The sequence below is a fragment of the Parambassis ranga genome, chromosome 13 (genome assembly GCF_900634625.1).
Source record: "Parambassis ranga chromosome 13, fParRan2.1, whole genome shotgun sequence".
In the NCBI taxonomy this organism is placed as follows: domain Eukaryota; kingdom Metazoa; phylum Chordata; class Actinopteri; family Ambassidae; genus Parambassis; species Parambassis ranga.
The window spans coordinates 5,339,287-5,365,548 of NC_041033.1; the positions used below are offsets into that span (position 1 = coordinate 5,339,287).

At 44.4% G+C, this 26,262-nt stretch overlaps 6 protein-coding genes across 9 annotated transcripts; 3 read left to right on the top strand and 3 right to left on the bottom strand.

The window, feature by feature from the left end:
• Positions 1-200: 200 nt before the first annotated feature.
• Positions 201-3,050, bottom strand: psma6l (proteasome 20S subunit alpha 6, like). 3 transcript variants are annotated; one of them, XM_028419608.1, is made up of 8 exons: positions 2,788-3,050; positions 2,377-2,471; positions 2,156-2,237; positions 1,850-2,005; positions 1,534-1,712; positions 817-911; positions 644-717; positions 201-563 (listed from the first exon to the last, which is right to left on the bottom strand). In XM_028419608.1, exons 1-7 carry the CDS (start codon positions 2,861-2,863, stop codon positions 660-662), a joined length of 741 nt encoding a protein of 246 aa, XP_028275409.1. In that variant the 5' UTR covers positions 2,864-3,050; the 3' UTR covers positions 201-563; positions 644-659. The 3 variants fall into 3 exon arrangements, with proteins under 3 accessions (XP_028275409.1, XP_028275408.1, XP_028275407.1); XM_028419607.1 differs by having other exon boundaries at positions 201-566; XM_028419606.1 differs by having other exon boundaries at positions 201-717; positions 2,788-3,049.
• Positions 3,051-3,238: 188 nt separating this feature from the next.
• On the top strand, positions 3,239-6,085 carry LOC114444785 (inositol-tetrakisphosphate 1-kinase-like). Its single transcript, XM_028419605.1, has 10 exons — positions 3,239-3,451; positions 3,555-3,579; positions 4,060-4,182; positions 4,279-4,396; positions 4,471-4,572; positions 4,665-4,705; positions 4,782-4,947; positions 5,331-5,398; positions 5,523-5,685; positions 5,762-6,085. Exons 1-10 carry the CDS (start codon positions 3,369-3,371, stop codon positions 5,863-5,865), a joined length of 993 nt encoding a protein of 330 aa, XP_028275406.1. The 5' UTR covers positions 3,239-3,368; the 3' UTR covers positions 5,866-6,085.
• A 1,974-nt stretch (positions 6,086-8,059) lies between these two features.
• On the bottom strand, positions 8,060-11,366 carry LOC114445044 (vicilin-like seed storage protein At2g18540; the record flags this gene model as incomplete). The annotated part of the gene is made up of 5 exons (XM_028419988.1): positions 11,231-11,366; positions 9,557-9,597; positions 9,402-9,471; positions 9,078-9,143; positions 8,060-8,964 (listed from the first exon to the last, which is right to left on the bottom strand). Coding segments are annotated over exons 1-5 (1,128 nt in total), but the record flags the coding sequence as incomplete, so codon positions are not given.
• Positions 11,367-11,838: 472 nt separating this feature from the next.
• Positions 11,839-16,067, bottom strand: sars2 (seryl-tRNA synthetase 2, mitochondrial). The gene is made up of 16 exons (XM_028419725.1): positions 15,782-16,067; positions 15,599-15,694; positions 15,452-15,481; positions 15,226-15,366; positions 15,079-15,133; positions 14,949-15,012; positions 14,743-14,848; positions 14,599-14,646; positions 13,960-14,065; positions 13,623-13,668; positions 13,460-13,547; positions 13,224-13,336; positions 12,922-13,015; positions 12,679-12,771; positions 12,527-12,592; positions 11,839-12,143 (listed from the first exon to the last, which is right to left on the bottom strand). Exons 1-16 carry the CDS (start codon positions 16,055-16,057, stop codon positions 12,003-12,005), a joined length of 1,563 nt encoding a protein of 520 aa, XP_028275526.1. The 5' UTR covers positions 16,058-16,067; the 3' UTR covers positions 11,839-12,002.
• Positions 16,068-16,529: 462 nt separating this feature from the next.
• LOC114445459 (kelch-like protein 8) lies at positions 16,530-21,717 on the top strand. Of its 2 annotated transcripts, XM_028420532.1 has the most exons (5): positions 16,530-16,976; positions 17,296-17,449; positions 17,590-17,668; positions 17,750-17,977; positions 18,171-21,717. In XM_028420532.1, exons 2-5 carry the CDS (start codon positions 17,296-17,298, stop codon positions 19,666-19,668), a joined length of 1,959 nt encoding a protein of 652 aa, XP_028276333.1. In that variant the 5' UTR covers positions 16,530-16,976; the 3' UTR covers positions 19,669-21,717. The 2 variants fall into 2 exon arrangements, with proteins under 2 accessions (XP_028276333.1, XP_028276332.1); XM_028420531.1 differs by having other exon boundaries at positions 17,590-17,977.
• A 308-nt stretch (positions 21,718-22,025) lies between these two features.
• Positions 22,026-26,234, top strand: slc5a2 (solute carrier family 5 member 2). Its single transcript, XM_028419078.1, has 15 exons — positions 22,026-22,182; positions 22,262-22,333; positions 22,612-22,716; positions 22,784-22,843; positions 22,911-23,015; positions 23,089-23,194; positions 23,264-23,344; positions 23,874-24,103; positions 24,271-24,406; positions 24,487-24,594; positions 24,666-24,816; positions 24,967-25,135; positions 25,210-25,425; positions 25,502-25,637; positions 25,708-26,234. Exons 1-15 carry the CDS (start codon positions 22,084-22,086, stop codon positions 25,914-25,916), a joined length of 1,983 nt encoding a protein of 660 aa, XP_028274879.1. The 5' UTR covers positions 22,026-22,083; the 3' UTR covers positions 25,917-26,234.
• Positions 26,235-26,262: the final 28 nt, after the last annotated feature.

Sequence of the window (26,262 nt, forward strand, 5' to 3'; positions counted from 1 at the left end):
TGCTGAACTTGTATGTGTCATCTACTTAATATTCTTTATTCATCCCCATGAATAACACTGAATCCTGACTCCTCACCTCACTGCTGCCACCTGCTGGTCAGCAAGCGGAATTGTATTTCATTAGATTATTAGCTTCTGCTGCAAAATTTAGAAATTAAAGATCATATATTGAATTTAAAGAATTACATGCGATTGTTTCGTTCTATTCAGTTTTATTGTGACAACTGTTGTGATAAGGGAAGGGTTAACAGTAAAATCAATCGAGTTTTAGTGCATTTTGAGAAGAGTGGTGTAAAAACAACAGCATTAATAAAAATAATGATCATTTGTACAAAACCAGCATCCAACAACATTTGCATGTCACAAATGGAGTTTTGTTGCAAAGTGTAGAGGGGGAATGTGTTGTTGAAGCCATCATTTGAGTCTACTAATGATGGTTTAATGCACAAGATCATGACTAATATATACTGAGGCTCACTGGAGTTGTCTGTCAAATCATTATGATCCCTATATCGATCCATCTTCATCAGGTGTGCATGATCACCCCAACATCTGCTGTCAGACTGCTGGAGGCAGACAGTGTTGTTAAAACTGGGCCATAGCAAACAGGCAGAAACTGAAATATGATGAATCATGGACCGACATTTGTCAGGACACCTCTACTCCCGCTCTGCTATGGCAACCAGGTGAGCTTCAATCTCTGCCTCTGACAGCGTTCTGCAGAAAAAGACAGTATGTAATCCAAAGCAGAACATCAGTCTTTATCAATGTTATATCAAAATATCAACATTCTTCACCATTTAACAGAAAGGTTACCTGAACTTAGGTTGCTCTTTGGTGACTACGCCAACCTCCAGCTCACTGGCCTTGAAGTCCAGGGCCAGCACAGAGGACAGACAGGATATAGCCATCTACAACAGTATATACATATATAGTAAATGCTTCTGTCAGAACAACGGTATTAATAAACTGAAGCTCAGCAAGGCATCATTGTAAGCAGGCTTTACTGAAGCACTGTTAGAAGAGGACAGCAAGGGAACTAGCCCTAAAGATTGGGCTCAACAAACTGTATTGTAAAAGGCCAGAGTTCAACAACATCCTGCAGAGACTGCAACATATATATATATATCACAAACGGACTGTTTTTACCATTACCCAATGTCAGGTTACCCAATGTCACAATCTGACATCTCAACACACCCGACACGGACAAAAGAGAATATTATATACTTATTATTATTATCTAATCCTGAAAGGACCCTCACAGCATCAGCTACACAGCAAGGGGGCAGTTTTCCCAGCCTCTAACAGCAAGAATGTAACCCGGAGAAGAGAACCGAGCAGTGTGGAAAAAAGGTCATAGACAGTGTACAACATAAGAGATAGGAGAAGGACATGCAGCATTGTTCTTACACCGTCACACTGAGACACAATATTTCTGGGGCTTCTCTGTTTATTCCAATACAATGGTGGTTGTATATAGATATAGATATACAGCTTCAGGGTTCTGTTCAAGGAAACACTCCACATTACCTGCACTGCCCTGTCCTGGGTCAGCTCTGGCTTCTTCTTCAGTTTCTTCTCCAGGTAGCTATTGGCCTCCGTCTGTTTGGCCCCAACTGCAGTAGCTCTGAAACCGCAATAGTAGCCTGCAGGGTCACATTTATACAGGACAGGACCCATCTGGGGATCAACAGCCACCATGATCATACCTGGAGAACGTGGACAAGAGAGAAATGCTTTCATTATGCACTGAAAATACACTGTTTTGAGAAATATATTAAGAAGAGAAAGAAAGACAGAAAGACAAAGTAACCGGCAATTACAAAAGAGACAAGGGCACACTCACAACAGCCTAGAGGTCTCATCTCAGCGTTCTGTGTGTAGACCTGGGAGATGTCAGCCAATCTACGGCACAACACGTCTGCATTGATGTCATAACCAAACTTATATTTCCATTCTCCAGCTTCCACACGGGCACGGTGAACCTGGGAACGACTATCCGCTGCATGAAACAAAAGAGTCGTAACCATTAAACTGACGTCTTTCTCTGCCTTATTCAGTGGATCACAGGGCTTCCTTCACATTTATTCAGGATTATTTTGTCAATGCTTCTCAGCCATGCTGACAGTAATACTGTGTGATAAATACATACCATTGTGCCCGGTCATCACACAGCCAATGCGAGGAGTTAGTTTGAACATGTTGGTCACAGTGGACGAGTCCAGAAGCTTGTCCTGCACACAGGAGACGGAGGCTGTTCGTATTGTGTTCCAGCTTGTTGCTGACTTTGCGCGACTTGTGTGGCTTCAACGTTTGGCTTCAGTTCACATAATCATCATCTGTGTGTGTGTGTGTGTGTGTGTGTCACCTTACCGGTACTTTCTTTTGTGTGACCACCACAACACTGTCTGCCCCCCGGACCCCCACAGACGTCAACCCACTTTGAGAGATGGCTTTGAAGGCATACTCTGCAGAATGGGACACACACACACTTTATTTCCATCTTTACTATTTGACAGGTTTACGAGAAGAACTCGTATCCACAGATCTACTTATAGAGAAATATGAATTATGGCTGTGACACTGAAATCTAGACAACTTTACGTTGAAACAATAAATTCTTACTTTTACATTAAAGAGCAGCGTGAACAATGGTTAATTAATATACTTTGATGCTAGTCAAGCTAACATTAGCTCCATTGTGTTTTTGGTACTTCTTTTAGCATTAGCAGTGGTACAATGCAGTTAGCATGCTCCGGGACTTCTGTAAAATGTCCTTCTTACCGACTTGGTAGAGGCGGCCCTCCGGTGAAAATATGGTGATGTGTCGGTCGAAACCTGCGTTGGACCCGCGCGACATTTTCCTCCTCGTGACCTCAGGTGAACTTCGCGCGAGTGGTTGTGATGTATCTCTAAATGTGGCCGAGTAATCGATGGTGTTTTAGTTTTTAGGAGTCAGTAGATGTGAGACAACATGCCTGTGCTGCTGCTGAACTGTTAGCAAGCTAATGCTGAAACTTCCCTGACAGCTTTTTACTTTCTCTTTCAGTTGCTGCTCCGCTCAGTCATTGTCGGAGGCAGCAACAAGGAAGTTGAAGCGACCAGTCAGGCTGGGCCGCTCTGTTTACACCGGGGGACCGACAGCGTGGTTAGGGCTGCTGTCCGGGGGAGGACAGGCGGACAGAGGGAGTGTTAGTGGGTGGGTTGGATGGATCAGAGTGACACTGGTCTCCCCCCTCTCTCCCTCTCTCTCCCTCTCGCTCTCTCTCTCTGTGCGTGTCTGCGGTCATTTGGCTGCAGGTGCCCCCCAGACACACACACATACACAAACACACACACACACACACAGACACACACTCAGACTCATGTCAGACCGCAGGGTGGGCTTCTGTCTCAGCGACAAGAAGCGCAGGAGGATGAACCTGGACGCCTTTATACAGTTCTGTGCGTAAGTTGACTTAAACTTTCTATTTGAGTAGTTATTTTGGTTATTATAGTGGGGCCTATAACTATTTTAGATGTCTAAAATAGTTTCATTATGTGCCCTGTAGGGGCCATGGAGTGGAAGTGGTGGAGGTAAGTGTTTTCCACTCTCACACAACGTGTTATTATTATTTATTTAGTGTAGTGTAGAGAAGTGACTGAAGGTTTGTATAGTTTTAGTTTCTATTGTTCTCTTTATTCTAGGTTTTCAGCTAGAAGCATTTTTGTTTTTGTTTGTTGATGCTTGTATGTGAGCGACTGCAGAGACACGTGTGACATGGACAGATGTCCACAACTTTAGTAATCAGTGTCACAGCCACCTGCAGCCACCTACTGCAACAGGCTTGTAGCTAAACAATGGCTGCTGCTGCTCAGACATTTAACTGAATATCTGTGCAGGGACATTGCAGTTAGCTTCTTCAGTGGATTCTTATTATTACATGTTCACAGGAGCTTGAACATGTTGAAAAATGCATAAATAAAAGGATGTAATCATCAGCTGTAGTAAGTGCACCTGTACTTTTATGCAGTAATTCTGAGTGAAATGTGACTGGGTGCCATCTTCTGTGGCAGATTGACCTCTCCCAGCCGCTTGTACCTCAAGGACCCTTTGATGTCATCGTTCACAAGCTCTCTGATGTCATTGTGGAGGCTGAGCATGACAGCCAATCACAGCAGCTCCTAGCCAACTTCCAGGTAATGCTATATAGGACTTTTCTTAATTCCTTTTGTTCCATGTAGAACATGAACATTTAGGAATTCCTCTTCTCACTGTGTCTTATCACAATGCAGGGCTATGTGTCAGCTCACCCCAGTACCATCCTGCTGGACCCCCTGCCTGCCATGACTCAACTGCTAGACCGCTTTGCCTCCTATCGGATAATGAGCAAGCTGCACAACTCACTCCGAGGTGACCCCTAGTGTAAATAAAGAGTCTACAGCTTGATTATGGGCATTAACGTCTATTCTGTTCTGCTTTGACAGACTGGCGTATCTGCAGTCCTCCGTACTTAGAGATCCACAGTGCCGGTGACCTGTCGTCCATTCAGCAGGCTGTGATAGCACAGGAGCTAAGCTTCCCCCTCAGTCAGTCCACTTCCTGATTTAACTTATGTTTCATTTTTACTTGAAGTATGACAGGACCCACACACTCCTCCTTTTCTCTCTGTTGACTCTAGTTTGTAAAACCAGAGTGGCACATGGCTCACTGTCCCACGAGGTGAGTAGTTTCCTTATATTGTGTGTGAAAACATCCCTCCTCTCAATCACTGTTGCTCACTCTCCATGTTCTGCAGATGTCTCTGATCTTCAGTGCAGGCGGTCTGGCTGATATCCATCCTCCATGTGTGCTGCAGAGCTTTGTGAACCATGGAGCTGTTTTGCACAAGGTGTTTGTGGTGGGAGACAAACATTACTGCGTTGAAAGGCCTTCACTTAAGAACTTCCCCTCAGGTCCATGTGGTCAGTCTGCACCCCCCCAACACATCATTCCTACTTTCCCCTGGTTTCTTCTCTTTGTCCATTTCTTGCACTGTTGTTTCCCCTTTTAACTTTATTGCTTTGTCAGTTTATCACTAATCTTTTTTACATTTCCTCCATTGTGCTGTCCTGCTATGACTTTGCATTGTTCCATCGGTGGCCTAAGATAGAAGAAAATGAGTCTAAAGTCATATATTGATTGGTAATTGAAAATTGCAAGCCAGCATGAATTATGCTGGTGGAGTACCTTGAAAACTTTAAGGCTATCCACACAGGGGGTTGGGACCATCTCTGAGACAGCTATGGGAGAAAATCAAGCCCACAATATCACAGATGTATAGTGTTGTCAATTCCTTTGCCTCCAGACAGAAAGACCATCTTCTTTAACAGCCACCAGGTGTCAAAGCCAGAATCCAGCTCTGATCTCACAGCTGTGAGTAACATCTGAGTGAAAATGGTTCAGGGCCATAGGCTGTAGTCGTGCACATTTTTGATATTTGGTACATCAGAAGGCTGTCATCCACTATAAAATGCTGGCATTCCATTGTTTTCCTAAGTTGGATGAGCAGATGCCGTGCCTGCCTCCTCCCAGCTCCGAGGCCATGTCCGCCTTGGTTCGGGAGCTTCGAGTTCAGCTGGGCATGGCCCTGTTTGGCGTGGACGTCATCATCAACATCCACACGCACACGCTCACTGTCATCGACATCAACATCTTCCCAGGTACTTCAGGTGCACACAGTGATGTGCAGATACACACAGAAAGACACACTGATGTTCTCATACATTTTTCCATCAGGCTACGAGGGTGTCCCCCAGTTTTTCTCCTCTCTGCTCAGTCACATCAAGTCAGTGTTGGACAAACATGTCTCTGCAGGACATCAGGGTGCTGACTCGCCTTAGTAAACAGAAGAAACTGATTGTTTGGAGGACAAATAAAAGTCACCAGAACAGTTTTTACTATTTTGATGGACCAAGCTTGGCTACTTTAAGGCTTCGTTTATAATAAGTTATTTATTTGTAATTTGTCCCCTGTAAACCACACACTAATATCAGACTGTGCTGCTAAATTGCTTCTGCTCTGTTTAAACAAGAAAAACACAAAGCAGTTCGATACACTTTCCGTTTATTGATTGACAGGTAGCATAGAAGAAGATACAGCAGGCACAAAATACAGCACTCTGATTGGCCAGTAATACAAATGATGTTTTTCTTCCTGTTGTCTGAAATGTTCTCTAAGCCCAGTATGTCATCCCTCCCCCTCAGACATTCTTCACGGCTTTCTTGCTGGTTTGTAAAGATACATATTCTGGAAACATTTTGCACTTCTATAGAAAAAGAAAACTACAGTACATTCAGTTTTATTTTTTATTTATTCTCAGATGAACAAACATTTCCTCTTTGGAATAGACAGAAAAAGACCTCCTCAGTGTTGACTCGTAATGTGTGTTACATGTTTACACCAGCTAATTTGCCAGTGTTTAAATACATGTAAATCTTGGCTGTGTAGAAAAAGAGAGATTATATTTGTAATATGAGTACTATATGATGCACTTTGATTACATAATAAAATACATGAAATTATTCATTATTTGGCTAATTATTGCATTCACATGTGCTGTAGTCTATATTGTGTTATTGCAATGGGCCTCCAGTGATTACCCTGTTTATCCTGCACAATGTGCATGTCTACCCAGTGTCCTCTTGGGGGCGCTGTTGCTTCATATTTTCTATGACCTTGGCTTACAGACCACATCTCAGTTATTTACACAAATGACATGAGAGCCATGAAAACTCTGTGATGTGACACTACTAAACTTTTATCAATGTTATTGTCTGGTACCAAAAGACAACAAATGGCTTTATAGTGTCTCCCCTCCTCCTTCCTTCCCCTCCTCCTTGGCTTGTTAAGATAAGAGTGCAAAGCTGGCTGAGAACCTGGAGTGACACTTTTAGACCTTGTAAGCTCTAAGTACATCGCATCCTGCCATCACCCTGCCAACAGTGCAGGAGACTAACACTTGACATACGTGTAGGTGCGCACAACTACAACCTGTCTCTGTGTGTTTTTGCTCGTGTCACCCTGGTTCGTCACAAACAGTCTGGTTTTAACAGTGCGTGAGCCAAATGAAACACGTTCCTCGTTTCTACTCTATAATCAAAGAAATGCTGAGGAAAGAATGTGTAGAAACATCAGTACTACATAACAGTCAGAACAGCAGGAACAGCTGACACGTATCAATTATTGCACAAAATATCTATTAAAATACACATATTACTTATAGTAGGGAGGAAATCTGTGTTTCCCACCAATAACACGCCATCAATAACGAACGCGCTCCTTGTGGATGGCAGTCAAAATAAACATATGAATAAAAGTGCTGAATGCTTTTCATCCATTCTTCAGTGAAATCCCCCGTCTACCTGTCTACAAACAGCAACTCAGACAGGAACACCAGTGCAGGACACAAGCCTCCAGATTCATTAGAAAGCTGTGTCTCTTTTTCCTTCAATGCATAACTGCACTGAAACAAGGAAAAATACTGACAGCCTTTTCCAGGCGATCTAAAAGCGGAAATGAAACAGTATGTACAGTTTCTACTGAAGTCCATTTTACAGGTTCACATCTACAGACATTTCAGTGCTGAAGGAATTTGAAGGCTGTTAAAATAGAAAAAAATGTGCGAGCTGAACATGTGACTGTGAACGCAACAAAGGGTATTGTCAGTCTGCAGTATGTGTGTGTGTGTATGCCTTATCCTCTGCGAAGCTCCCTCAGCTCTGCGGCGACTTTACGCAACTCTGCTTCAATCTCCAGCAGCTCCTGTAGGCAGAGAAAAGGGCCAGATAACACAGGAGCATTAAGTCACAGCAGGAGAGAGAGGACCAACCTGCTACACAATGCTAGCAGCACTCGTCACATGTCACTGGAGGATCACTAAACTAAAAAGGAGAGGGTCTAATATTAATGATATAAGTGGGCACTCACCTCTCCTTCATCTTCTTCTGCATCACCATCATCATTGTCTTCTTCCTCTTGCCCCTCCTCATCCTCTCTAACATATTCATCATCATCATCTTCATCACCCTCCCCATTTTCCTCTTCCTCCTCCTTGTACCTCTCCCTCTCAAACTGTCGCGTGGCTTCATCGCTGGCTTTCTCCATCACCCTCTTCTGTTGCGGCTCCTTCACCTCCACTGCCTCCTCCTCCTTCTTACCGACCTCATTATCTACATTCCCTCCAGGCTCCTTTTCTTCTTCTCCCTCCTTCTCGCTCTTCTTCTCGCCGCTCTTTTCAGTCTCATTGTCCTCTTTCTTCCCACCCTGAGTTTCCTGCTTCTCCTCCTCCTCCTCCTGCACCCGTTTCATCTTTCTGACCAGTTCGTCCAGCTCCTCCTGCTTCTCCTTCCTCTCCCTCTCCTGCTCTGGTCTGCTCTTGCTGTCCTGCTCTTTAAGCAGCTCCTTCAGCTCCTTTTCCACCTTCTCCTTCTCCACCATCAGCTCCACCTCATTCTTCCTCCTCTCTTCGATCCTCTCCTTCTCTAAGTTCTCTCTAAGTGCCATATCTGCGTCCTTCTCGTCGTCCTGCTGTGTCGTCTTGTCCTCCACATTCTCTTTCTGCTCTGTTTCTTTCTGGATCTCTCTCTCCTTCACAGCCTCATATCGTTTCTTCTTCAGCTCCTTGAGCAGTTCCTTGAGCTCTTCATCATTTTTCTCCCCTAATCCTTTCTTGGCAATCTCTTCAGCAAGCAGCTCCTCAAGCTCCTTGGCTCTCTCCTCTTCATCATCTGTCCCTCTGTCTTCAATCCGTGGCTCCTCCATCATCTTCGCCTTGGTGTCATCACCTCTCTCTTTCTTGTCTTCTTTCTTTGCCTTCATCTTTTTTGCATGGTTGCTCACATCTCTGTCATCCTCCTCATCCCTCTGCTCGAAGTCGCTCTCGTCATCTGCCAGATTGTACTCATATCTCTCCCTCTCATCCTCATGTTCTCTTTCTCTCTCTGAAAGAGGCAGATTGCAGAAGTTAGTGTCGTGCATATTTTGGTTTTAAAAAAATCAATGAGAGTGGACATGTTTTCAAGCAGTGATGTGTTTAAAAACAAGTGTGATGTACCATCATCAGCCAGATTCTCCAGCTCCATGAGCAAACCCTGATGTCTCTGCACTTCATCAAGGTCCTCTGCAACAATAATGAGACACAAGAAGTTCAAGCAACAGCAGATAAAAAACAAACATACACAAGGAGCAGAACTTTTTTCTACTGATTTGATCCATAAAAGATCCATCTAGTGAAAAATTCCCACTGATCAACATTTTAGCTACAATTAGCTGCTATGTTGTACCTGTAATTTGACATGCTGTATTGTTACTTACTCTTCTTGTAAGATTGTTTTATATAATAATTGTTCACTCTCAGTTCTAAACACTGTGTGATTACCTGCCAACTGTGGGCCACACTCACGCTGTGACCCATCTTCACTCAGAGACTGCTGAATAATGCATTCAACCTGAGAGCACAATAAAAAAACACACACACAATTAGTGGCAAAATAATATTTTAAAATCCTGAATGGCAGTGGAAGTGTTTCTGACCTTTGCATCATTAAGGGGTGAGGTTACTGGTCGGCTTCCCACTGTGACACAAAACAAGGAGGGGGGTGCAGAGACAGGAAACATATTTAACAATTCTGCAGCCGTGTATACAACATCAAGTACAACACCACACATATGTTTACCGCTTGTCCTGTGGGAGGAGTTTTTCCCTCATTAAGGTAAGCACAGTTACTTTGGTAAAGCGACGCAGCGAAGAAGCTTAACCCCCACACACTTTCTTGCTCTCTCTCTCTCTGGGATTGAGGCATTCCCAGAAGCTTTAGCTCACAGGTAAGTTTCCCACCAGAGCTAAATCAGTATCCAATCCCAGGTCTGACATTATACATCATTAAAGGCACTCTAAGCAGCTCCACCGGTGCTGTTTCTCACGGGTATATATCTAATCTAACCAGGACCTATAGTCATCAGTACACAGATCACATCCGTGTTCACTCCGTGATAAAAACACGTGTCATATAAGTATGTATATTTTTAAACAAATACCATGAACAGACAGTATAAGATTCACTTAAAGCTGTTTGACCTGTTTACATCCATCAAATCTATATGAGATGAAGACTAAAACACAATAAGAGCAGGCTGTGTTCCAACCAAACTCACACAGCCAGATCAGTAGTCTAAAGAGAAGAGCAGGATCAATAGGATTAATTGATACTTTGGCCAGTGATCAACCCGTTCACAGACACGTGCAGCTGCCTACAGTAAAGTGACACTGTAATGACTCTGCATGTCCATGTGAGTGTGTGTGTGTGTGTGTGTCACACTGTTTCTAAGCTGGGACGCCCCGGCCCCTTAAATAACATTGTGATCTGGCTTTGATTTTATTGGCTGTTCCTGCTGTTCATGAGTCAACCAAGGTAAATTACACACATGTATAGTGGCTGGAGGATGCGCAGTGTCGCCCCCTCCACCATCCCCATTTGATGGACATAACTGCAGTGATACTATTTGTTGTTTACTCTGCTTGATTTGTTGTGTCAGGGTGGGGTTACTGTCCTCACATAATGCGACACAAATTAAACCAACCAACAGAAACGATCTGCTTTATGTAGGTTACCTAATATCGGCCCCGTTTGCACACTCCCGTGTCCGTGGGAGGCAGACTTCGCCGTGACTCTCACACGCAGCAGGAAGCACACACTTTAGCTAATCAGCCTTTTCACAGCGGCTGACGCGCGTCCCCAGGCGCGCAGCACGCGCACGGAGCGCGATCCCGCTGACCTGTGCGGAGATTTGAAAACGCGTACGGACTATTTCTGTGTACATGAGTCTTTTACACACTGAACTATTTTGTTTGTAAGAAAAATAAATCTCCAGCAGCGTCTGTCTGCAATACAGACACAGGACGGTGGGCTCATAAACAATTATATAACGACGCTCCTGTTCAGCCTATTAGTCTAAGACCCGGAGGCTTTCGCCATTAGGTTAGCAAATACCTTCGTTTTGCTCCTTCATGTCTATAAAGCATTAGTTTGGTCTTTTTTTGCCGTAAATGCGGGCTCTGTGTCGGTATGTAAAAAGAACAGCTGAGGCGGAACAGTGAGTAAAAGATGAGGCTTGTCTCCGGCGCAGCCTGCTGAGAGATGAACCCTGGCTGGATTCTGTAAAAACACTCCACACATACACAGTCTAATTAATGTGACGAACACTCACCCCCGACGGCAGCCCAGAGACAAAACGCGGCTATCAGAATTCCCATAGGACCCGAGAAGTGGAGCTCCTGCACGAGATAACCTTCGAATAACGACTCGGATCCTCTGTACACAAACACACACACACACCCGCCAAGCAAGCGAGGTGGAGCTGAGCCGCGAGCCGTGTGCGTGCGTGCGTGTGTGTGCGGCGTCAGGTGACTGTGACCGGATGAAAGCTCAGACCTGTGCCACAGCCTCAGGTCCTCATGCACTGACAGCATGTGTGAGCGTCCAATCTGATAATGGCTCAGGAGGTAAATCCTAATGCAGAAGACCTGGAGGATAACACTTTATTTAGAGGATTTGTGTAAACACCACCACTTCCCCGAGCTATGTGTTAATTACTTTTGTACGTTATTTATTGATATGTTCGCTGGTGTTGAACCACACACACTAACAAACTTCCTGTGTGTCACCCATTAAATATTTGGGTTCTATCTGAAATACACCTTCAAGGTCACAGTGTCATTCAGTGTGTATTAAATCTAACATTGTACCAGGACAACAAAACACAAATAAGACAGAGCGTGAACACTTATTTATTCATTTATTTCATTCATCATTCCCAGTTATCAGGTTTACTTTCCTGATATTAAATCAATATATTTCCAGTGGTGGCAAATTGCTATGTTGAGATCTGATCCATCCCCTGAAACACTGAACATTCCTACTTGACACAGAATGTTTAATTTAAAGAAAATTGAAGACATTTTCCACCTGCTGTATGTGTGTCATCTGTTGTTTGGTGCATGCCTGGACGGCCGGTTGTGCTGGTTGGGTCCGATATATTTCAGCGGAGTGTACTTTGGCTTCTCGATCACCTCCAGACCCAGGTATGGCTGCAGGGCTCTGGGGACACGAACCTTTCCCTCCTGGAAAGACAATGACAATGGATGAAGGAGTAAACAGGAAAACAGCGGCAACAATCGTCAGCAATATCAGAGAAGTTACATAAGTGTGTTCAACAAAGTGTGTTGAGAAAGAGGTTTAACTGTAACATGATGGGAAAATAAATCAGCATGAGGATACATATACACCTGTATGTTTGATGACAACAACCACAAGGGGGAGCTACTTCAACACCAGACATGCAAGACATGCAGCACAGCAGAGGATCATCAGACACTTCTATAGCCTTGCATCTACTGTAGTCCTAACCTCTGTGTGATACAGCAGTTATTGGATCGTCACTGTCAGAACACCAGTTACACAGTGTATGAGTATACCACATGAGTGTGGTCCTTTGTTGCCTTACTTTGGTCTGGTGTGTCTCCAGGATAGCAATAATGGTTCTGGGTATTGCACAGGCTGTAGCGTTCACCTAAAACAAAGAATGAAAAATATTGTGGAGGTGGTGTACTGTTGTAACGTAAAGCAGCGGGCAGTGCTGCTCATCTGCAGTCTTACTGTGTGGGCGTACTGCAGGCTGCCATCCTCTCTCTCATACAGGATGTTGAGGCGTCTGCTCTGGTAGTCTGTGCAGTTGGACCCACTGGAAATCTGAAGTAGAGAACATTTTCAGGATCAACAGTATTTACGTAATCCATTATCTCCATACGAACAAATCGATGGTGCAGAGGCATATTAGTGTGTCCCAATACAAATCATTATAATAAGGTAACTGAGTGGTAGTCGTAAATTGCGCCTGACCTCTCCATAGCTGTTCCTCCCAGGCATCCAGGCTTCAATGTCATACTTCCTGTGTGCAGGAGCACCCAGTTCCTGAGTCGGCATGTCCAGAACTCTGAAGGAAAATCCATACAACCTCAATTCAAGCCATAACCGGATGTTATGTAAACCTGAAGGACTGCAATATTAGAGATTTGAATCTATTTTTTACTCTACACATAAATTCAAGATGGGATTCCAAAAGGTTTTTTATGTAACTATTCACCTTTGGCTATCATCAAAGCAAGAGCCGTGTCAGTGACGTGTGTGAGATGTGTGCTGACCTGTAGTGAAGTTCCAGCGCAGAAAACATCTCTTTTTGCAAAGAGACAAACTCCTGTAGCAGCTGAGAGCTTTCCTCTCCAGTCTCATTTGCCGTCACTCCAAACATCTCCACCTGAATACAAACACACATGCGCACAGATGATCAGGCTGCAAGTGACTTGCGGTGTAACTCAGATTAAACAGATGGGTTCATATATTCCTCCAGGTTAAAGCTGTGCACTGCAGCTACTTTAACCTTATTGAAGTGATGAACTCTGTAGAGCCCCCATGTCTCTCTGCCTGTGTCTGTCTCTGCTCTGTAGCAGGTGCTGCAGCACACGGTCCTGCAGTGAGAGAGGACAGCCTGTGTCAGTTTTAACACTATCTACAGTAAATGAGGAGCAGGGGGTGCTTCTGACCTCACAGGCAGGTCTTTCCAGTTTACAGCATGATCCATGAAATAGCCTGAGAAAAAAACACACAAATAGAGTCTTCAGTTTTTTACAACAACCTCTTTACTGCTCAATTTTAATCCACTAAAGTGGCTCACGTGCCACATAGCAACACCTTAAGAGGGATTACAACCATCAATGTCAGCTTATTTTACTGATAAGACATTACTTTCATGTTGATTAAAGCCTGTTGGTACTGCAGTGTCCTAATGGACTTCATACATTATTAAAATATGTTCATAGATTATCACTGCTTGTTAATTGAACTTTGGTAATGCTGTGAAGAAATGGAAACTGGTCTGACCTGCCACCCCGACCTCCCCAGTCCCAGCCAGGTTGAGGTTAGGGAAACGTGATGGGTCCAGCGAGTAGATCTGAGAGCGGGCATTGGGCTGCATCCCACAGCCCTCCTGGAGGATGATGAAACAATGATGGCAGCCAGTGAAATGATGAAGAATTTCACATGTAATGCTTAATTTTTAAACAGATCATTTTTTACATTACAGACATGCTCTAATAGAATGGAACAAAAAAACAATTTTATCAACTATTATTTTATGTGACTTGTGAAAGCTGGAGTAGCATTCTGGTGAAGACCTTGTGAAAATGTCGTGGCAGTAATCCAAGCTGTTTTCACCACCATATGGCTTAATTAGCAAAATGTAGTCTTTGAATATATACCGTCAAACCATATATATGTTCATTTTCAGAAAATTGCATCATTTTGTTTTTTTTCTCCTAGAGAAGGACCTGGATGATTCCTGTCAAAAATGTTGGCTTGTACAATGCTCCAGATTGAGATTAAAGTGGGAAATAATAAAATGAGTCAAAGGCATGTAAGCCATTCAAAAATATGCCAGGATCATTTGCATGATAAAACTGCTTTAATCAATGCCAGGAGAGGAACCTGAAGTTAAGTTGTGTTTTAATGACTACTACTCACAAACACTGCCCCCTTCAGCAGGTCTGGCACAACCATAGGAATGAAACCCTGCAGGAGGCAAAAATAAAACTCAAGTTTGTCTTCTACATGTATTATAATAACACCATTTTAGAGAGATTATTTAGAATGTTTTCACATACACACCCGTCGCTGTAGTGTGTCCAGAGCAAGGTTCTGGAGTGCAGTTTGAAGTCTGGCTCCTGCTCCCCTCAGATAGTAGGACCGGTGGCCAGCGACATGAGCCAGATGCCTGCAGCATAGGACATATTAACGCATGCATTTCATGTCAATATGGATGGTTATATAATACAGCAAGTGGAATATAAAGTGGAACAGGTAATTCTCCTCACCTTTGCCTGATCAAACCTAAGTTCTCTCCCAACTCCTCGTGGCCTCTGGGCTTGAAGTCAAACTCTAAAGCAAAAAGAGACACACATTTTCATAAAAATATGAGTAAACGCAATTTATTCACAGTCATACCTGGTTTCTTTCCGACAAGCTCTACCACCCTCGCCTGGCTCTCATCTCCGATTGGCTGAGTGAGGCAACAAAAACATACAGACTTCAGCTTCACAGAGAATCTCAGAGATACTTTAGAAGAAGTGTGAGTGTGGGGCACATCCTCACCACAGCAGGGTGTGTAGTGTTGGGCAGATGGAGCGCTCGGCCATAGTGTTCCCGATCCAACTCGGTCTCTCTGAGGTAGAGTTGATTCAGTCTGTTGCGGATCCCCCGACCCCTCTGCACAGCCTGGGTATACTCCGGGAGCTGCAGGATAAACAACAAGGACTCAAGACTGAAAGCGTCAATAACAAGTAAATGTATCAGATGAGATGCAAGGGGTTAAACTTACATTAACGACAGCTTTCTTGTCCTTCTTGGCCTGTTAGGGGAAATGCTTCATGTCATAGCTTTAGACAACTTGTACTCACACACACAAAAAAATAAAGAATCTGTGCTTTGCATCTGTAACAACAGTGATCTGTGAAGCTGTACTCACCACAAGCGCTTTGACAGTCTCACTGATGCGTGTCTTCTCCTCCTCCAGCTCAGAGATTTCTGTCCTTAATACCTGGAGCTCCTGCCACACGCGTACCTACAATGTACATAAACACACTCAGTACAGTCAAAAAATCCAGTTGTATTGTGGAAAGAAGGAATAAATAATCAGCGAAACGCTTACAATTTCCCTAACATCGTCTCCTCGCAGCACTCCTTTCCTGCTCTCCACATTAGCGATGACTTTGTCGGTCTCCTCACACACTACTCTCATGTCTAGCTCGGGCTTGTCGCTGTAACCTTGACAGACATGCTCGTACAAACAACTCCGGACTTCGTGCAGGAAACGCTGCGGGCGGAAAACGCACGTCCTCTGCCGTGAACAGTGCCTGGATACCGGCTTCAAGGTTTTCAGTGCAAAACCTCCAGCTCTTGCAACCATGCTGATGCAGGTCGCCATGTTTGTCTTCTAGTCGAAGTTGCGTTCAGGAGATGGGAATAATTAGCACCATCATTTTGGGCTCCTACCAAGCCTGCATTTCTTCTTGCACCCCATTGCTTTTTATGCATTTGATTCCGTGTGTTTAAAATTTAATCAAAGAAAAGAAATAATTCGATTTTATGGGTTCATATCCTCTTCTTTTCTTATTTCAACTTCTCTAGAAATCAGTGAGCGCTGCAAAACGCCCGCAAGTGCCTTGAAAGCACCATAAATGCGGAAATTAACCTAACTCGAACAGTATTGAAAATAAATATTTATAAATGCATTGTTTTTAAATATTTCGTTAAATACTCCATTTTAACACCGTAAATACCACATATGATCAAAAAACAAGACCATATTTACATTTTTTGTATAAACGAAAAACGACTCCCCCCACAAACAATCGTCACCAGCCAAAGGTCAGCCAATCAGATAAGCGGAAGTTTAACGTTGCGGTAATCCGGTTCAGACATGACAAGTGCGGCCGACTGAACCTGAACTCAGTCCTAATTTCCAGCCCAAAAACTACAGTAGTCACTGTCTCACCGCCGAGCCGGACGTGTGTTTATAATGCCATGGTGGACTGATGCGGGTCACGATGAGGCACGGTTGCACAGGAGGAAATGTATTCCTTTGTAAGCTAGTTTCGTCCGTCAGTTAGTGGTGATGGTGTGCACGGGGCTGGATGAGCAGCGAGTAGCCTGACGCGTCTTCACCACAGGCCGGGACAAGCCTTTCAGCTGAGCCCAGAGGACCAAGACACCAATGCTTCAAAGTTTCCGGTAATAAACGGGCTGTTTGGATACAGTTAGCCTGCCTCCAAAGTGCCTCACCAATTCCTGTTGAAAGTGAGACCCAACCAGCTTTCACGGTGGAAACGAGAAGAAGAGCAAAGGTGAGGAAAGCTCCGAATTCAGTTTACAGAACAGCCGGCTTTAACAGAAAAGGTTAACCACTGAGCTAAGATGAACACAGGCTCTACCAGTGTCTGATAAATCTGTGTGAAACTGTTAAACAGTAACATGCTCCCATTATGTTTTACCTGAAAAGCAGTGTTATTCACTGAGATGGGTATTATCTGGGTCATATGTGTCCTGAGCCTCTAATTATAACTCAGGGCCTTGCATGCTTAAAGATTCATGTGTAAATCAGTTCTGTGATTGCTCACTTTAAATGCATGTGTGTAATTGTGTGTGTGTCTGTGTGGGTGTAAGATGAATGCTGTGCGTGGGGGCACAGTCACCTGGCGGCCCCAGCCATGGCAGGACGGGGATGGGGGAGGAGGAGAGCCTCTGTCAGACAGCGACTCGGAAGAGGAGGACTTCCCCGATGACAGCACCACCCCGCTGGGCGACTACATTACACACGGTGAGACAGAAAAAATGATGAGGCCGGGCTTTCTTTATCTCTGACCCGTCTGCTCTCTCTAAATCTCATCCCTCCCACCCCCTCTGACCCTCACCACCCCATCCTGCCTCCCATCCACCTCTCTCTCTTGTGTGTTTTAGGACTGAAGCAGCTCCTGGATGCACAGCAGCTGTGTGATGTTACACTGCTTGTTGAGGGAAAGAAGTTCATGTGTCACAGGTACAATTGTTCTCACTTTGCAAAATTGACTATTGTCTTGCCACCAGATCTTCCATTTCTGTACCTTATTTTTCCACTCAGGGTCCTCTTAGCAGCTGTGAGTCCGTACTTCCGAGCCATGTTCACCAGCCCCCTGGTGGAGTCACGTCTCACGGAGATCCGACTGGAGGAGGTGACACCATCTGTCATGGAGACTGTCATCCAGTTTGTCTACACCGGTGAGGCAGGGCTCTCTCTGGACACAGCTGAGGATCTGTTTGTGGCTGCCAACCGGCTTCAAGTCATGCCACTTCAAGACCTCTGCTCCAGGTGACATTTTCAGCTCTTAGCCCCTATGGTTAGAAACTTATTAAGAGTTACTAACATATGGCTTTTGTCTGCATTGAGGAAAAAAAGAGAAGAGTTTTAGCACTACACTTATTTTTCTCTTTTTTTTTCTCTTTTATCCCCCTCTTTTTCACTTCTCTGAATTTGCTTTTTTCCTCCACTGTAATCCCTTTAGATTTCTATTCGAGCACCTCTCAGTGGATAACTGCCTGGGGATGTACTCTCTGGCTCGTTCCCACCATGACCAGCTTCTGCTGCGTGCCTCCCTGCGGCTGGTAGCCCAGCACTTTCCCCGGGTTGCCCGACAGAAGGACTTCCTCCTGCTTGACCATGGCACATTAGGCAGCCTCCTGAGCTCTGACCGACTGGGCGTGGACTCTGAGGCAGAGGTCTATGACGCGGCACGCCGCTGGGCAGAGCACCAACCCCTTGATCGCTATGCCCACATGCCTGCACTGCTTCACCACCTGCGTCCAGGGTTGTTGTCCCAGGAAGAGAGCCGAAGACTAAGCCAGGAGTTGGGGCCTGCTGCAGCTGGAGAAGGTCTTGGGGGACCTCTGAGACCAAGGGAGGGTATGTTTGAGAAGAAGATTGTCTGTGTGGACCTAACACCTCGGGAAGATGAGAATTTAGCCGTGAGAGACTACACAGTGGACTGCTTTGATCCTCGGACAGGGAAATGGGAAAAGCTAGCAGCACTTGGTTCACTTGTCAGTCCTGGCTGCACGGCAGTAGGGGACAGGCTGTTTGTAGCCGGAGGGATCTTGCGGACGGGCTCTGTGTCTGCAGCCGTCCATGAATATGATGCTGTTCTGGACCGCTGGATAGAGCGGCCTTCGATGGTCCAGCCCAGGGCTATGCTAGGCCTGCTGGGATGTGGAGAGTCACTCTATGCCTTGGGCGGTTGTAACCGCTCAGCCTTGCTGGACTCCAGTGAGACGCTGGAGCTGACGACACTGCAGTGGGGTCCAGGACCTCGGCTGCCCCTTCCCCTGCGGGCCTTTGCCTGTGCAGCGCTGCGTGGACGTCTTTACCTCCTGGGTGGAACCACTCTTGAACAGAATCGGGCAGTGGTCCACTCAGGAGTGCTTATTTATCACACCCTGACCGATTGCTGGACGCGTGTGGCACTGGACTCTGGTGCCACCTGCCTGGCTGGAGGAGTAGCAGTGCGGGGGGGAGTGTGTGCCATTGGTGGATACATGAGGGATACCACCAAGTTCCTAGATGGAAACTACACTAACCTGGAGACTTTAGACGCTACTGGGCGTGTGCTGTTTTTTAGAGAGGGCAGGGGCTCAGCAGTAGAGAGGGAGGTGACTGGAGGAGGAGTGCTGGTTGGTACAGAACAACGAAGCGGTGCAGGCGGTGGAAGTGACCGAGCCCCAAGCCCTGTTGTTTTTCCTGGGTTGCCACGGCGGATTGCAGCAGGGGGCGTGGCCAGGTGGAAAAGGAGGATTTATGTATTGGGTGGAGAAAACGGCTCCAGGTTCTATGACAGCGTGTACTGTTGGAAGCCCGGCTGGCGCAGCTGGGTTCAGAGACGGGAAAAACTTCCAGGAGACACTGGAGGGGTGAGCCAGTTTGGGTGTACCACTCTAAAATTCCCTAAGAAACACATCCTGTCCAGATTGAGACTAGCCAAAGAAAACTGCAAGAAGCCCACCGACTAGCTTAACAGGGACCAGCATGTCTGAAGTTAAAGCAGCTGTTCTAATGAGCTTCTGGCTCATCTCAGTGTCACATTTCATCATCTGGGGCCCCTTTTCAGACAGCAGGTTTAACAAATGAAGTGAACTGTGATCCTGAGAGTTCCAAAAATGTGATCAAAGTTAGTTCAGTTAGCTCTGAGCCATGCTCGCCCTGAGTGCAGTGTGTGTAGGTAATGAAAGAAATCAACAATGGGGCTCAGATGGTGTGATTCACAATGGCATCAAGTAAATAAAGAACAGAGCCTCCATTAATAGCACTGTTACCTTTTGTTCCGCATAGTCCATTCATACATCATTTACCTGACTTGAAATTTTATTAGTGGATGATAAAGCAGTCAATTACTGTGGAACCTGACTTGGAGTTTCTGAAATTCTTTAACAACATTTTTTTTTTAGGAAACCTGCTTCCTGAAACGGGGCCCTTCTGAAATGTTGGTGTTTTGAAATGAATTCATACCATTTTATACAATAGGACTGCAGACAGAGCAGACATGTACGATGCTGAATTGTTTGAAATTTTTATTGATAGTCAAACAAGCAAAAAGAAAGTAGAGCCAGAAGCTGGATGACATCCAGTCCACACGCACCTGAATGTAAGCTAATACAATAGTTGTTTAAACGGTGAAGTCCTTCAGAGAGAAAAGGGCCTTTTAATAGTTTTCACAAAACTTGTTTGTTTTTTTCCAGATTGATTTGTCTTATATCATGTTTTGATGTTTGGAACTTGTTTTAATGCTGTGAATTTTCTGGCAGTTTGGGCACAAGGATACCATCACATTTCTCACCATTCTAAGTTGTACTCACCTAAAACATGTTTAATTTGTCAGATGAGGGCCTATAAAGCCTTTTGTCAATGCAAATAAAGGCTAACTTAAAAGGCTTGTAGACATTTTTTATTTGGTACATGAGTTGTTTATAAAGCACCACAAACAAGTTACAGAAGCACAGCAATTTGTTTTACCGTATCTTTAAATTTCAACTTAAATATTATCACCTAACTGTGTGTGCTTACAGGCCTAGAATTGTTCATGTTTTTTTTGTTATAGCACATTGTACAGTTACAGCAACAAGCAATAAATGCATTGTGGAGACATCTAGGAATGTGACCTGCACATGTATCCTTGTGTCTAAGCTGTCACTTCAACTTTTCTACAAGGTTTTACTGACTCAGCCGGCCAGGACAATCAGCAAGCAGCCTATAAGTTTTCCACTTCAAAATGATTTAAAACTCGTTGGTGGAATTTCACCAGATGTCCCGGCTAACAGCAGATGTCTAACACCACAGACAGCAGGTTATTTCTAGTAAGCATGGAAACTAGCTTCTTCATATTACAGTAACACTGTATTTAATACATTCAGCTACATGTCATTAATACATACATCCCCCTTTCTCCTGATTATCAGTTTGGTCTTGATGGTAAAGGTATAGGTGGTGGTGTTTTAGCTCCTCATCAGCAATGACTTCACGTTACAGTAGGTGGAGGGCTTTCTCTTCTCCTGTGTGATCTCATTGTGATGTGAAACCTTGGTGTTATGCAGGAGGAGCTGTGCTGTAGTACAGAGACAATAGTGGCGTCTGCTTAGGTTTACAGTTCCAGACATGTGATATTGTAAGAAAATTATAGGTGAGTGTGTGGCAGACCAAAACTCATCACCAAGAACAGGTAGCAAATATACTTATTCAGTAGGGTTCTTTATTCGAGCTTCAGTTTGTGTTTTTTTTGTTACATGCTCTCCATTTTCACTCGGAGATGTCAGATCAACCGATTTCTTTCTTTTCCTCAGTGTGCTTACAGCTTGTATGAAGTGAAAAGTGGTCGTGTGTGCATGCGTGTCTTCTATGCTGAGCGTAAAAGCTCTTTGCACACATCCACACCTCCATTCTGTACGCCCATTCAGACGAGTAGAGCTGTCCTCATTTGTACAACCTAATGACATTTGTGAAGTGAAAGGCGAATGGATGCTTTGATGAAAGCAGCGTGGTCAAACGATTAAAGGACTATTTGCTTATGTTTGAGCCTTTTTCTTTTACTGTCAGCTTCTCAATGATCAGAACAGCATACAATTTAAGGTTTAAGGTTTCACTTCTGTGACAGCCGGTGGCTGTATGGGTGTAAAAGCACAGAATAGATGAAAGTCAACATTAAAAATCAAGTGGACTGCTTGACTGGAAAGTTGTTTTTCATGGTTTGTTAATAATTATTCTAATTAATAAACTGCTGAGTATGCACAGAGACCAAAGTTCTCATTTGGACCGACCACCCTGATGCTGCTGCCCAGCTTGATATCAATATACAAATTTAGTGTGTTTTGTCTGTGGGGAGGTGCAAACAGTAGCTGTAGATTATTCCGTTTTTTTAAGGCACAAGTAGAGCAATGGAGACTCTCTCATCAGAGAAGGTCAACGTCAACAACCCAGCGGACATCGCTATCATTGTTGGATATTTTATCATAGTTATTGGTGTTGGAGTTTGGGTAAGTACAACTGAGAAACTGTCTAATTATCAGAAGATTATGACACATACAAGGAGGAAAATATATGTCTCTGTTCCAGTCCATGTCCAGGACCAACCGTGGGACAGTTGGTGGATATTTTCTGGGAGGACGCACCATGACCTGGTGGCCAGTGAGTTCAATTTACAACTTATTATATATATATATATACAGTAAAGGATATGTTTTTTATAAGAACCAGTATTTCCATTACACATTTACAAACTTAACACTAACATGTTGTGCTCAAAAACAAGTAATTTTAGGAAAATAAGTGTTTACAGTGTGTATGATAATAATTGACAGATTTCCCTTCTTTGTGTATTTCTTGGTCACAATGTGTTTGCAGTCATGTAAATCAGAAAAGGGGAGTTATTGCATCTTCAGTGCATTCTTGTGTTCTTTTTGCAGGTTGGTGCATCTCTGTTTGCTAGCAACATTGGCAGCGGTCACTTTGTGGGCCTGGCCGGCACCGGGGCAGCCAGCGGCATCGCTGTAGGAGGGTTTGAGTGGAATGTAAGTCACATTGTTTTGATCGGCGTTAACTGACTGGAAAAAAGGTCTAAACATGTTATTGTGACAGGCCCTGTTCATCGTACTGCTGCTGGGCTGGCTGTTTGTACCCGTCTACCTCACAGCTGGGGTAAGAAGTTTAAACCACATAAGCATCAATATGATGTTTCAGTCACTAAGATAATGTGCTCTGTTAGGTGATCACAATGCCGCAGTACCTGAAGAAGAGGTTTGGTGGAACCAGAATCAGCCTCTACCTCTCTGTTATTTCTTTGTTCCTGTACATTTTCACCAAGATCTCAGTAAGTCATGCTGTTCGAGCATTTAGAAAAACTGTGTGTGTGTGTGTTTGATTCCCTCTCCGTCTCTGTCCAGGTGGATATGTTTTCAGGGGCGGTGTTTATCCAGCAGGCATTAGGATGGAATATCTACATCGCTGTCATCACTCTTCTGTTGATAACAGCCTTATATACTGTTACAGGTATGTGAATAAATGTTTCAATGGGGGGATTTTTTACTAAAACTAACCCTGCGATCTGTTTGCCACCAGGTGGCCTGGCTGCACTGATGTACACTGACACCGTTCAGACCTTTGTCATCATTGCTGGGGCATTTGTTCTCACTGGCTTCTGTAAGTACAAACAAATATTTAGTATGTTTTCAGCTTTTGTCAGTCCCTGTGGGCCTCTGTCTTCTCTCCAGTGGCTTCACAAGAGTTAGAAGGTTAACCTGGGTCAGTAATCATTAATGTCACTGCAGCAGGGTACAGTATGCTGACACTGCAGAGGCACAAAGCTCTTCAACTTGAGACTTAAGTTAATACAACAACAACAACCACCAGGACCTACAACCTTATTGATTTTTTAAAAATAAAAGGTCAACATATATCTGAGTCTAATCCTGGTGTAAATTCCTGCAAAAAGTCCAAGATGGAAGAGACAAGATAAAAGTGTCAGAGAAGCAAGTTTTCTGTGCAGCCTCCATTTGTGAGGTGGTGATGCATGGAACAGGTAGTGCTGAGTCAGCAGCTGACTCATTTCTTCAGCGCAAACAATATAAGACAACCACAGAGTTCTGTACTATCTAGCTGAATGCAGACTACAGTCACTTACTTGTACATTCGGGTAAATCAGATGTGTATTGCCCTCTCTCACCTCTAGCCTTTGCAGAAGTCGGAGGCTACAATGCTCTGCTTGCCAAATACAGCTCTGCCAGACCCAGTAATTTCTCCTCCATGGACCCTGAGCGCTACAACATCTCCCCTAACTGCTACACCCCCAGGCCAGATGCTTTCAGCCTGTTGAGGGACCCAACCACAGGAGACCTGCCCTGGCCTGGGGTGGTGTTTGGGATTGCAATAGTGGGAGGCTGGTACTGGTGTTCGGACCAGGTGACTATCACACTGAACTTTAGATGTTTGCTGGATACAATCACAGAAGGGAAATATGTATTAACATAAAACATGTAATAAACAAAATATTGGACTGTGTTTATTTACAGTGTGAGAATGGATTGTAGCACAATATGTTAAACATTTAAATGTGCCCATTTCTGCAGGTGATTGTGCAGCGGTGCCTTGCAGCTCGTAGTCTCACCCACGTGAAGGCTGGCTGCATAATGTGTGGTTATCTCAAACTGCTGCCAATGTTCCTCATGGTGTTCCCTGGCATGATCAGCAGGGTGCTTTACCCAGGTCTGTACAAAGACACAAAGGGCCAATATCATTCCGCTGAGGCTGGTCAGTTTACTCTGTGCATGTGTGTGTGTGTGCAGACGAGGTTGGCTGTGTGGTTCCTGAAGACTGTAAGAGGATATGTGGGACTGAGGTGGGCTGCTCCAATATTGCTTATCCTAAACTGGTGGTGTCAATTATGCCCAATGGTAAGCACATATTGTCTACATTTAAAATAGTAACTTTAATTCTTAACCTGTTTCTGCTTCCTGCCCTCCAGGTCTACGAGGTCTGATGCTAGCTGTGATGCTGGCCGCTCTTATGTCATCTTTGGCGTCCATCTTTAACAGCAGCAGCACTCTGTTCACCATGGACATCTGGACACGCATCAGGCCACAGGCTACCGAGCGCGAGCTCATCATTGTGGGCAGGTAAAGGGATACTGTTATAGAGAACAAATGGCACCTCTGCACTTGTAACAACTTTGAAAGAGGTATTTGAGGACTTGTGGAAATAGCTGGTTAATGTAGTAAGTGATACAAAGCCACCTGTATCTAGTCATTTTCCCTTTTCCCCTGCAGAGTCTGGATTCTCTGCATTGTAGCCGTCAGTATCAGCTGGATCCCTGTTGTCCAAGCAGCCCAGAGCGGCCAGCTGTTTGATTACATCCAGTCTATCTCAAGCTACCTGGCTCCTCCCATTGCTTCTGTCTTCGTCCTGGCTGTGTTTGTAAAGAGGGTCAATGAACCGGTGGGACATATATACATCTATATATACTAAAACATCACATACATTCTCTTATATCCATCTACCCTTACCTTCAGGGAGCTTTCTGGGGCTTGATAGGTGGTCTGGTGATGGGTCTGTGTCGGATGTTGCCTGAGTTTTGGTTTGGTACCGGCAGCTGTGTTTTCCCTTCCAGCTGTCCTTTCTTGGTGTGCGGCATCCATTACCTCCACTTTGCCATTATACTCTTCTTCTGTACATCAGTGCTGGTGTTGCTGGTCAGCTACTGTAGCGAGCCCATAGAGGATCAACATGTAAGTGATAATTGTACTCTACGTGCACATATTCACTAAGGCCCAAAATAGGAGCTTATTCTTGTTTTTGAATTAGCTCCATCGTCTGGTGTTCAGTCTGCGTTATTCCAAGGAGGAGAGGATGGATTTGGACTGGGAGCAAGAGGAAAAAGGGAGGACAGCCAGGAGAATGGCTGAGGAGAAGAGAAGGGAAAATAACAGTAGCTGTGAAGGTACGAAAAAGAGAGACACCAAAACAAAACACATACACTAACATCATTAACATTTCTTTCTGCCTTTTAGTGGCTGAAGAAGAAAAGTCTGGCATTTGCTACTTGTTTGGGCGTTTCTTTGGCGGGGGCAATGACTCCCAGACTCAGGATCAAGAAGCCCCTGAAGTGTCAGAACAGATGCCTGACATCAGTGAGGACCCAGTTTGGAAGTATGTTGTGGATGCTCACGCTCTCATCATGATGGCGGTGGCAGTATTTATGTGGGGATACTACGCTTGATGTCAAAGAAATAATTTGAAATTTAGGTTAATGTCACACTTGGATCACTTTGTTGATGGTAGTTTTCCAATGGAGGAAACTAAATGCAACAGTGCTGCCACCTACTGGTAATTATTTGTCACTGCACTGAAAATACGTTTTCACAATACAGGAGAGGCAGCCATTCAAATATAAAACCAACAAAATCACAAGAGCCTACGGCCCTCCAGTGAAGTTTTAAAGTGTGTAATTCAGTCTTAAAACTTTTTCATTAAGTTAGAATGCCATTACTGTATGAGGTTACATGCTGATTCAATCACAAGGAAATCATAAAAGGTGGGAGAAGACACTACTATAATATTAACTC